The sequence below is a fragment of the Tupaia chinensis genome, unplaced genomic scaffold, assembly GCF_000334495.1.
Source record: "Tupaia chinensis unplaced genomic scaffold, TupChi_1.0 Scaffold000178_1, whole genome shotgun sequence".
NCBI lineage: Eukaryota > Metazoa > Chordata > Mammalia > Scandentia > Tupaiidae > Tupaia > Tupaia belangeri.
The window spans coordinates 725,010-736,789 of record NW_006159653.1 but is presented as its reverse complement, the minus strand read 5'-3'; the positions used below and the strand labels follow the sequence as shown (position 1 = coordinate 736,789).

At 60.9% G+C, this 11,780-nt stretch overlaps 1 protein-coding gene across 1 annotated transcript in view; it reads left to right on the top strand.

Annotated features, from left to right (window-relative positions):
* Nucleotides 1-11,441: 11,441 nt before the first annotated feature.
* CIAO3 (cytosolic iron-sulfur assembly component 3) overlaps nt 11,442-11,780 on the top strand; it is a 10,070-nt gene continuing 9,731 nt past the window's right edge. Inside the window, exon 1 of the mRNA XM_006146360.3 lies at nt 11,442-11,559. Coding sequence (XP_006146422.1) covers nt 11,494-11,559 — 66 coding nt within the window. The 5' untranslated portion in view covers nt 11,442-11,493. The remainder of the gene's footprint in view (nt 11,560-11,780) is intronic.

Genomic DNA, 11,780 nt, shown 5'->3' with positions numbered 1-11,780 from the left:
GGGAATGCCCCGCCCTAATAGGAAAAACCACTAAAAAAAAAAAAAAAAAAAAAAAGAGCATTTAATAGGAAAGAAAGATTTTAGAAAAGTGCACACAGAAGACCTCTGGGCAGGCAGGTTGCTAAGTAGCAACTGCTGCGTTTGGAACTGGTTAGGTGTCATTTTATTTTATTTATTTATTTATTTATTTATTTATTGGAGGTTTTTTTTGTTTGTTTGTTTGTTTGTTTGCTACAGGGCGGATGCGTTCACCAGAAAGACAGAGAGAGAAAGCGAGAAATCACCCCCCAGGGGGGATGGCCACGCCGCAATCCCTTCTCCTCCATTCTCCTCTCGGGATCTTGGGCACGCACGCACACACGCCCGGCGTGAGTTTAAGCCACCGGGTCTGGGACTCGAACCGCAGTCAACTACATGGGAGTCCCCCGACAAAGCCACTGTGCTGGTCCGGGTGTCATTTTATTACCAGAGGTGATCATGGATATTCAGCGGCGGGGGTCTGTGGCTCATCTCTGTCCTTCGCTGGAATTCCTGGGCTTTCTCCTGTGCTCACGCCTCTCTCACAGGGAAGAACTCGAGGGATGTGACCACCTCACTGTGTGTGCCCGGTGTGAGCCATTCGACAGGGGCACCCTAGTTAGGACAGGCTGCCCAATCGGCTTATTCCCAGTGGGAATCGGGATGCTGACCAAAATGTCTGCTTGGGTCTTTTTGTACGTACGAGGAATAAGAGGGGAATTTACGATCAGCCCTGTGCGTCTCCCTCAGGTCCCAAGGAAGGAAAACGGCGCTTGCCCGGCCTTCCCGGCACCAGCAGCTGGGTGGGAAGAGGACACCTCCCGGAGCGTCCGGGTGTGACGCCTGACGCAGTGTGATGGGCATGGCTGTGTCCTGCTCTCCTCTTAGAGCTCCCTGCTCACGGCTAGCCACCTGCCGCCCACAGGGACGGCGGGCCCGGGGAAAAGCCCGGCGGCTGGGGGAGGAGGAGGGCGCAGGGGCCCTGTGCCCGCCGGCTGCGGGGATGGCACCCCTGCGAGGACAGCCCCTCCGCAGGCCCACTTGGCTCCGTGTGGGGTGTTGCGCCAGTCTGCCCCGGGCTGCCATTGGCCTTTCCGCGCTCAGGGAACAGAAGAAACTCGGGTTGTTTACCCTGCACCTGCCAACACCAAACATCCGTTCCCTTCGCCTTCCGTAAGGTCAGACGTGTTCCGGTCAGGATCTCCCTGTCACGCTAAGACGCTGGGTAAACAGTCGCTGGGCTTCAGAGCTTGTTTCTGGTGTGGTCGCTCTTGGGCCTAATCCTAACCCGCGGCAACTGGGCAATGAGGCCTCGCCAGGCTGCACTCAGCTCTGGGCTCCGCTTCTGCTTGCCCGTCTCGGCCCAGTGTGGGCAGAAGGGAAGAGCTGAAACCAGCAGAGACCTCTAATGCTCTAAGGTTCTTGAGACAGAAAGCCATCTCCTTCGTAACGGCCCAGGGTAAGGAGGAGGTCTTCGGTCTTTGGTTATGACAATGAAAAGACACTGACCGTGAGTGAGGGCCATTGACCCCCAAACTGTCGCTGAGAGGAAAGAGAAGGTTTTCATTCCAGTACTAGGAGGTTCTATAGGCTGGAAACTGCTGGCTGTGACCCCAAAGACCCCAGGCTGGATGGCTCCAGACACCTGAACGGAAATTTAATTATCTGAGGTCTTCCCAATCAAGAAAGCCCAGAGATGGTCACGTCCCTTGAACCTGTGGAAGTCCGGCTGCTATTTCCTATTTTCCCCTTCTTTTTCTTTTTTAACTAATGCACTTTCATACTTTTAGTTTCCTAACTATCCACTCAAAGGGGAACAAAACACCACACCTAGCTCAGAGAGAGCAAAGCACTGCCCCTCACCCGAGGGGTGCAAACCGCCGCCCCTCACCCGAAGAGAGCAAACCCCTGCCCCTCACCCGGGGTGCAAACCGGGTTACCCAAAACAGGTAGACAAACATAAGACAGACGGACAGGCAACCAGCTTAGGAATAAACCAGGCTGCCTACCACATTTTGGGAGGTCCGAGGCCGGAGGACTTACTGAATCTCCCCGGAGAGGCTCGAGCGGAGAGGGTACGAAGGGCCCACTGCTGGTACCAGGCACCGGGGACAAAGCGTCCCCTCGGAAGATCTCCGGTTTGCCTCTGGTCCCTTCGTGGTCACCATCTTCGACGGAAAAATAACCAACTGTAAAAATGAATCATTAATAATAATGTGGTTTATTTCCAAGCTAAATGTGAGTGACCTAGGCCCAGAGAAGAGACATACATGCCTTTCTGGGGGTGATCACGTTCAGGGGTTCCTTTTATTTGTTTTTGAGACTGACAGACAAAATTTAGTAAAGAGATTTCCATTGGTCTGGCCCAAAAAGGCGGAACAGGTGGAAGGGGGGGCTTGTAGGTCGTAGGCGGGTTCCACAATCCCGAGGCTGGTGATTGGAAGGGAGGAGCTGTGTCCTGGGAAGAGATTCGCAAAGAAACGCGTAAGCTACGTCTCAAGGAAAGGGCAGGTCTGTGCCTTGGGAAGAGGTTAGCAGAAGAATACGCTGCAATCCGCTGGATATACATCTCAGAGACACGGCGCCCGGGACAGGATGCAGGAAGAACCCTGATAAATGGGGAAACGTCTGTTAATGTTTGTGGGCGTGACTCCTCCTGGGCCCTCTTGAAAGCACTTTGGAAAAATAGGACACAGCAGTCAGACTTCTGTCCACAAACCAATCACTGAACTGATCGTGCACCTGGGACCTCTGCCCCTAATTTTGTCCTTAAAAACGCATGTGGGGAACCTCTTGGGGAGACCGGGTCTTTTCATGAGCTGCCCGCTCTCCTTGCTTTTTGCTTTGCAATGAAGCTGGACTCCGACTCCCCCTCCTCACACCATGTGCCTGTGGTTTGGTTTTACAACTCTTGGGCGAGCAGACGTGATCTGAGTTCGGTAACAGGACCAGCATACCCTGGCCTGGGCAGACCCGTCCCCGGATCTCTGCTCTGGGTCACCTTTTCCAGGAAGCCTTCCTGGATAGCCTGGTCTTCCTGACTCTGAGAAGTTAATCCTCTGCCCTCAAACACTGGCTTCTCCATGACACCAGGTCGGCAGTACCCCTACAGACTCAGAGCCATGGGCAGTGGCTTTTAACCCTCATTTTACAGAAGGGAGACAGGCCTGGGCAGATCAAATGACCACCCAGAACCCTCACAGAGACTGGGCCTTCTGGGATCAGCTGGTGGCACAGTGACTAAGGCAGGTGGGTCTCTCTCTTTCTCTACCTCTGGCGAGCGCACATGCATAGGTGTGTGTGTGTGCCCAAAATCCCAAGAAGAGACTGGAGGAGAAGGGACTGCAGTGTGGCCAGCCCCTGTGGGGGTTCTCTCTCTCTCTCTGGCAAGTGCACATACCCTTTAGCAAAACTAAAAAACAAACTGGGCTTCTGGCTTTGGCCAAGGAGCATGGGTGCAGCTCTGAGGTCTGGCTCCCGGGGATCGAACCCCAGCCCAGCTCATGTCTGGGAAGCAGCTTTGGGCGGCACCCTGGCACATGCAAGACCCAGGCAGATGGCCAAGGAGCATGGGTGCAGCTCTGAGGTCTGGCTCCCGGGGATCGAACCCCAGCCCAGCTCATGCCCCAGTTCAGCTTGGGGCGGCACCCTGGCACATGCAAGACCCAGGCAGATGGCCGGGCTGCAGGACAGGGACAGGGCAGTGTCCTGCTTACCCACGCCCATCTTCCTGATGGGAGCAATCCCGTGTGCACCTCCCAGAGGAGCCTGGGCACACCAGGTGCGTGGTGGAGGAGGGCCTGGGGGGAGGAGCCAATGGCCCCAGGCTTCTGACCACTGAGGTTCTCCCTGAGGCTGGCACCATGGTACCACAGCCAGGGCCAGCTGTAGCTCCCTGGGAAACCAGTGGGAGAAAGTGGCCAAGGTGCTGGCCCAGCCTGTCCCTGGGCACCAGCCAGAACTTGCCGTGTGACCTGGGCCCAGAGATGGTGGCGGCAGCCCTTGTCTCTGCTCCCACCCGGGAAAGGCAGACTGTGGAGAGCAGGTACTCTCAGCAAACCTGGCGGCCTGCAGACATGTGGGCGGAAGTCTGGCTGCTTTCTCCTAGTTGTCCAAGGTCCTGTTCAGAGGGCCTGGGCGAGTCGTGCCCACAGATGTGACAGACCATCCTGGCCCATTGGTGATAGACTCTCCCTGTATCCCGCGCTGGCATAGCACTGGGGTCCCTTTGTGGTGTGTATTAAGCCTCCTCATCACTGTTTTGGTAGTTCCTTTCTGACCTCAGCACCCTTCCTTTTCCAATCATCACCCTAAAAGCTGTAAAACCCACCTAGAACCTGCAAGCCCCCCGCTCGTGTCTCGCCTTTTTGGGCCAGACCAATGGAAAACACTTCACTAATTCCAAACCCTGTCTCTCACTATGAAAATCAAATAAAAGGAACCCGTGTGCCTGGTCACCCCAAGAGGAAGGCGTGTTCTGCCTCTGCTCTGGCCGAGGTCACTCCTGTTTGGCACAGAAATAAACCGCATCGGTTACTTTTACCGAGTGGGCTCTTTTCCATCGACAGACACATGCAGAAATGTGCCTCGTGAGCTCCATTTCTACAGCAATGAAGCAATTACCACAGGAACATGCTAGCTGCACGCCGTCCACACTGCAGAGCTGTACCAGGTTAAAGGGAGTCGCACGCGTGTGTGGATCAGGGAAGCACTGAGCCTGCGTCCTCACTTCGCGGCCGATTCGCGTCTGTGAACAGCGCGCTCTGCCTCCCATGCCCTCTTCCCATCTCTGCCCTAGAAGATAATAACCCTGAGGCTGGTTCGAGGTCGCAGCTTTCTCCATCAGAGAAGTGGGGACCCACCTGACCCTCGCTTTTCCACACTCGTACGTTTTTGTGTGTTCATTCTTATGTTTATTCCTAACCCACAGCCCTCTCACTCAGAAGTCGCGCTCTGCAGAGCAGTCCCGGCACCAGACCAGTTGCCACATTGGCACACTGCCTACCCACATCCCCCATGAAGCTGGGTGTCTTCGACGCTCAGCCTGTGACTGATGGAGCCCATGGCCTGCAGGGCCCCTAGGGTGCCGCCTGGGTCTCCAGTCCCTGCCCTGGCTGGGGCAGAGACATGGTCAGTGTGTCTCAGGTGTCTTTGGAAGGAGCTCTGCTCCCCACACACCTGAGGCTAACAGCCAGCGCTGGCCAGTCTGGTGTTTGAGCCCCAGCTGCATGGGCCTGCTATCTGGGACTGCCCAAGGGCCTCCAGGTACCCAGAGTCAGGACCCACACCCTCAGACTCTCAGTGAGCACTGGGCTGGGGGGGCAGGGCTGAGGACGCAGTGTGCATACATGCCTGCAGCCGAGCACTCCCGGGTGCAACCCCTGGGCTGAGCCCCAGCCCTCGAGCCTGCTCCCACCCGTCCCCGTCAGGGCTGCCAGGCAGGGTGGGAGCCTTGGAGCAGAGGGCTCAGTGAACCTAGGAGGTGGGGTGCTGGCTGGAGAGCAAGGGTGACCCACCTTGCAAGGAGCTGAGGCCAAAGCCAGGGAGGGCTGAGGGCCAGGACCCGACCTGGGTGGGCGGGCTTGGTTGGAGCTGGGGCTGGGGTTAGCCACCCAAATGGGAGTCCACATCCTGCCAGGCCTGAAGGACACGTACAGGAGAGAGCCCATCCTCCCTGAGGACCACCCTGCCCACACCCCATTGTAGATGGACACTGAGCCCCACAGCAGAGCCAGGCCCCCACAGGCTGCCCGGAGCTGGCCCAGCCACACTCTCAGCCTATCCCCATGCTGCGGCACTGCGCGCACAGGGGGCCTGCCACAGTGCCTTAGACACCTTTAAAGTCACAGGGGGTCTGGAATTCATGGACCCCAGCTCCAGGTCCTGGGGTGAGAGTGCACAAGGCACAGTGCATGCTGGGTAGGGGCGGGCAGGCCGACCTGTCCCACTGGGCTCTACTCCCTGTCTCCCAGTTACTGTGAGGCGCCCTTGCAGCCTCGCGGGTTCAATCGCCCTGGCCCATCAGGTGCCCCACCCCATCGTTCCCGAGCAGGTGTTTGTGGTCCCCTCGAGGACCTCTTTCTGCAGTTGGGCAACTCAGTGTCCGCCTGGCGAGGCCGCCCAGGGCAACGACTCCACAGGGGCTTCACCACTCTCCTGGGGGAGCCCCTAGGAGGCAGAGGCCGCCTGCTAGGTCCCGGTGGGGACACAGGCCCATTGCTGCCCCACTCAAGCCTGGGCCGAGCCGGAGCTGGTAGCAAAGGGGGCGCCTTCCCAGGGAAGGAGTGGGCCTGCTGTGGCCCCCGACACGCCTGCCCCAGAGCCGCACGGGAAGGGCTCCCTGACAGGATCGCGAGGACAAGGACGGGCGGAGGAATGCGGGGCTCTCAGAGGAGGGCAGACAGGAGCCCGGGCGCGGACCTGACAGCAGGGAGGGCCTAGACACCCCTGGAGCTTAATCCCAGGAGCGGCCCATCCCCCAGAGCAGCTCACGCCCTTCTAGGTGAGCCTTTAGGGCACAGGCCAGGCTAGACCTCACGGACCGGCAGGAACATCACAAGGAAAGACTAGATGGCCCCCCAGACAGTGGCTCCCAGGTCTCTGAGACCAGGGCTGCCCCCACGCCCCTCTGTCTCGGTGCTTCTCAAGCCCTGAGTTCTCCCTCAAAAGGTATCTGAGCCATACTCCAGGCTCTGTGTGGCTTCCAGGGAGACCCCAGGCCCATGGTTGAACCAGGGAGAGGCCAGGCCAGGAGTGGAGCCCCCACACACCCTCACCTGGGTCCCGAACTCCTGAGCTAAGGGTGGCCACGTGACTTTGCACTCAGACAGGTGGGGACAGGGCACGCCCAGGGAGGGCAGCATCCCGGAGCCATGGGCCCTGCCCCCTGCCCCGAGGTGCGGGCGGGCTTCTCGGAGATGGCCCTGGGGCTCCATGGGCCGCTGGCCAGGGCTGCCGCCCAGGTCTCTCCAGAAACCAGGAGGGTCCACAAACACCGCGGCCAGTGGACGGAAGGCGGCCTGGCCCATGACGCAGCCCCATGACTGCCAAGGCACGGAACTCTTCGGGAGCCCCAGACAGTGTGCAACTGCACAGGCACCTCCCGCCCGCCAGCACGGGCCCGGGCACCAGCAGGTGGCGGCTCTCCTTGACGGGCACCTCCCGTCTGCCTGCAGCGGCTGCTCCTAGGGGCTCTTTCTGGCTCTCCCAGCAGCTCCAGGCCAGGCACAGGCGGGCTGCGGGGAGTCTGCGCGTCCCCTCGCCCTGGGACTCCCGAGACGCCCCTCGGGGTGGAGGCAGAGACGGCAGCTCCTCTGCTGTGTGTGTGCCTGTGCCATGCCACCTGCCTTCCCCCAGTCACTAGGGTCATCCCCGAACTCCACACTGCAAGGGAGGCCCGCCTGCCTGCCAGCCCGCCTCCCAGCCTGCCACTGGCTCCCTGGGGCTGGCGGGTCATGGCAGGCCTCCTCATTAGCTGCTAATTGCCGCCTGCCTGGCCTCCGGGTGCTGTAGGCTTCCACCTGTTGACAAGCTGTGGCCGCCCTGAGGGAGGGCTCCCGTGTTGATTACAGCTAATGGTTCTCCACACCCGGCCCTCCTTCCTCCCACAGCGAGGCTCTCCTGTGGCCGAGGGGAGCCAAGGCCAAGAGGGGGCCCCCAGGGGACATGTCCCCCATCTGGGGCCTCCCTTTCCTGCAGCCCAGAATGTGGCCTGAGGAGATGGGGCCTGGGCCCCGGGCTGTATGGCTGGTTCTGCAGGGGCCAGCTCGGGCACTTGTGTCCATGAGGCAGGGGTGCGCCCCGCCAGTTAGGGTCCTGGGCTGACCTCCCAGAGCCTCTAGGTGCGAAGATCCTCACGTGGAAAGGAGACCCGGTCAGCTCACACTGACAGGGCAGGGTGGGCCTGGGTCACAAAGCATGTGGGCATGGGTAGAGAGGCGCTAGAGTGGCCTGGCCCAAGTGCCGTAGGAAACTCGCCCAGGCAGAGTACTCACAGATCCCCGGGCCTCCCCACCCACCTGCCAGGCAGCTCCTGGGCCCCAGATTGAACACTGGGAGCCCATGATGAGCAGGGCTACCCACCCGGCGACACTGCAGTGCTGGGTGGCTGGGACAGTGAGCCCACGGGCCCCGGGCACCTCTCCCACCCTGTGTGCCAGGGCCCCAGCAGGTCCTTTGGACCTTGGAGATCGAGGCCATGTGGCCGAGGCCCGCGTCCACAGTCTGGCCCCTGGAACATGGCGGGGTGAACCCTGCTTCTGCCCAGGGACCTGTGGACACAGCATGTACTTGAAATGGGACACTTAGAAAAAGACCGAGATTCACTGTGGAAACTGCACTTCTCTCCCAGCCTCTGTCAGTCTCTCCCATGCCCAGACAATGCCCCGGCCCAGGGTCAGCTCCTCCAGCACACACGGCTCTGGGCCAGAGCTGCCCACCGCTCGCTCCCACCCCACCCACCTCTCTGAACCCCGAGGAGTTCCAGGAGTACGTGGAGATGAGCACTGTGCCCGCTCGGGGTGCCCGCCTGCACCTGCACCCTGACCACCTGTGGAAAAGGCCGGTGCCACTAACATCGTTCCAGAGACGGGGGGAGGGGGGGGGGCTCGGATTAGGCTGGGCCCTAACCCAATGGCAAGTACCATTAAGTGACAGAGAAGACACACGAGAAGGTAGCCACGTGGAGACGGGCCAGTCACCCTCAGCCTGCAAGGTGTGGACGTGGGCCTTGAATGGGAGTGGCAGTGGATGCAGAAAGGACAGACTGCACACGCGCATGCACGCGCCTGCAGGGAGAGCCGCGACCCCTAGCCACTCCTCGGCTGTCCTAGGTTTTACTCTTACAGAGCAATGAGGGCGTGTGGGGCGGAAGCAAAGCAGGTGTCATCTAATGCCTGAGGACGGCATCCATGTGCCAGGCCTTGCAGCCAGTGGTTCTGAACAAGCCCACCTGGCATTTTCTGGAGGAGACCGTCTCCTTCCACCTCGCTGTGCAGCTGGCCTAGCCAGTCTACGGGCACCGCTGCTCGGCTCAGACTCTGGCTCCCGACGAGACTGGAGCAAGGCCGCCACAAACCGAGGGCCACCAGGGCCACCAGGAGCGGAGAGAGCAGCCCCTGGGGGGAGCACCCAGCCTCCAGAGCCAAGAGAGAATGTGTCTGTGATCTTGATCCCCGGCCTGCGGAATGGCAGTCCCCGACACCTCCACGGGGCAGAGTCCTCCGGGGGCGGAACTCAGACCCCAGCCCTTGGGAGGGACTGGGCCACTCCACCAGCCCCAGTGGACTCTGGTAGCCCAGAGGAGCGCGGAGCTTCCTCCCAGCCAGTGGCCAGGGCAGCTGCAGGCACCTCAGTGGCGGGGGCCGGGGCTGCTCGCACCCCACAGGGGCGCCCACTGGCGCTCACAGCGACTCAGCACCCGCGTCACCCCGCCCCCCGCCGTGTAAGCCCTGCTATTCCCAGGGTCTGGGGACTCGCGCCTGGGAAGCGCCTGGTAAATACCAGCTAATGATGATGATGAAACAGTCTGCAAAGCACAGCACAGCCAGGGCCCCAGGGGCCGCCGAGGGGAGACCCTGCGGCTGCGGCCCCCACCCTCTGCCCAGAGCAGCCAGTCTGCCCTCCTGTGTGCACGAGTGTGTGGTGAGACCACACCCCCGGCCACGCTTCCTGAACCAGAAAGGACTCCGTGGGCCACCATGTCCTCCAATGGGGCGACAGGGCCAAGGGGGTGGAAACGGCCTCTCGAGTCTTCGGAGCAGCAAGGGGGCTCCTGTCTGGTGGGCTCCTAGCACCCCTTTCATTTGAATTTCTGTATTAAGACCTAACTCACATACCACGCGGAGTTTCTGATGTGTTACATTATTCATACTTTAGATGGCAGTAAAAGACACGTAACATATAATGTTGGATGAGAGTGAGCACAGGAGGCGAGAAGGGAGAGACAGGCAGCTGGCAGGGTCTCGCCCTCTGCCCGGCCTCCCAGTCAGCGAGGCCCACGGCGCGTGCTGCTGGTCCAGCCGGTCTAGCTGGGCCAGGGTGCAGACCCAGCCCGTCATGTGACCCCAGCCTGCACACAGTGCCCTACCACTTGTGCCCTGAGGAGGGGCCTTTAGCGACCTTTTATGATTATTTGCTAGAGGGTGTATACTCCCTGTAGAGGGGCAGAGAGAGGGAAAGTGAGAAATCACTCCCCCAGGAGGGATGTCCTCTCCACAATCTCTTCTCCATTCTCCTCGTGGGATTTTGGGCACGCACACACACGCGCTGGGCATGAAGCGGCTGGACTCAGGACTTGAACCGAGCAGTCAGCCGTGTGGGTCCACTGCCTTCACCTCCACACCCCGTGCTGCCCCAGCCTGCTTTTGGTTTTGCTGTAGGCATATGCATTCATGGAGAGGGACAGAGAGGTCCGAGGGAGTGAGAAACATTCCCCAGGAGGGCTGACCACGCAGTCCCTTCTCCATGCTCCTCTCAGGACTTTTGGCATGCACACACATGGGCATGTGGGGCGTGTCAGTGCCACGTCCCATGACGACCAGGATATGTGGCCTGTCCTCTGCTGGCGTCCTCTGCTGGCCCGACCTGCACCCCTCTCCACAGCACCCACTGCCTGCTCCTACAGACTTAGGTTTCAGGGGGGCAGACTGAACCCCCCAGAGACCATCCCCTGCTCACCCAAGTCCAGAGTGCTCCCGGAGGCCAGCCCCAAGGCAAGCCACCTCTAGCACTGCCCTGCGTTTCAGTGACAGTTCTTTTGTGACCGGGGTGAGCTTCTTCAAATTTAGGCACATCTCAGACCTCGGGCGGGATTGCTGGCCAGAGGGATGTGGCACCTGGAAACCCACCTGGCCCAGGCACCAAGGAAGAAAGTTCTGTCCAAGCCAGGGCCCACAGGAAGGCCGCAGGCAGGACCTGAGTCACAGGTGCAGCAGGGGCCAGCTGCAGAGCACCCAGCCTGCCCTGGCTCCTGGCTCCTGGCTCCTGGCCTCCTGGCTCGGCATGGCAGTTCTCTGTAACGTCCTGACAGCGAACCCCCAGCTGTCACTGAGCGCTTCCCAAATCGCGCCGGGCGAGCGGCAGACGTGGCACAGGTCCCGTGGGCCCCTTCCTGAACCCCGACCCCACGGAACCACAGATCGCAAGAAATCGGTACTCCCTGGCCCCCGCATTTCCTTCGGGGGGAAGGCGGGCGTCCCTGAACCCCCGACACGGGGCCGGCAGGAAAGCAGCGGGCCACCGAATAGGCCGCGCTGTGCAGCGGGGAGCTGCGTCCCTGTCTACGCTGCCGCTCACACCCGCCCCGCGCGGGGAGGGAAGGACGCTGGGTCGGCCCTCGGGCCCGCCAGCAGAGGGCGCGCGCTCGGCAGCCCCGTCGAACGAGCTGCGCATGCGCGAGGGGCGCTTTCCGGCAGCGTGGCGGAACAGCCTCTTCGTTTCGCGCCGTTTGGCGACGCCTGCGACAGTGTGGCCGTCATGGCGTCGCCCTTCAGCGGGGCGCTGCAGCTCACGGACCTGGACGACTTCATCGGGCCGTCTCAGGTGCGCGCCGTCCGCACAGGAGTGAGATCCGAACTCTTGGACCCCTGCCCCAGGCTTCAGGGCCTGTCTTGCTCCTTACCAGTAGGGAAACTGCGGCCAGAGAAGGCCGGACCCCCCACCCCAGTTCCTGTGCCCGCCCGTGGCAGAAGTGACTGGCCCGGGCGTGTGGGAGGCTGGTCGCCCTCACGGTGGCAGCTCGGCCTCCCCCGCCGTCCACCCGA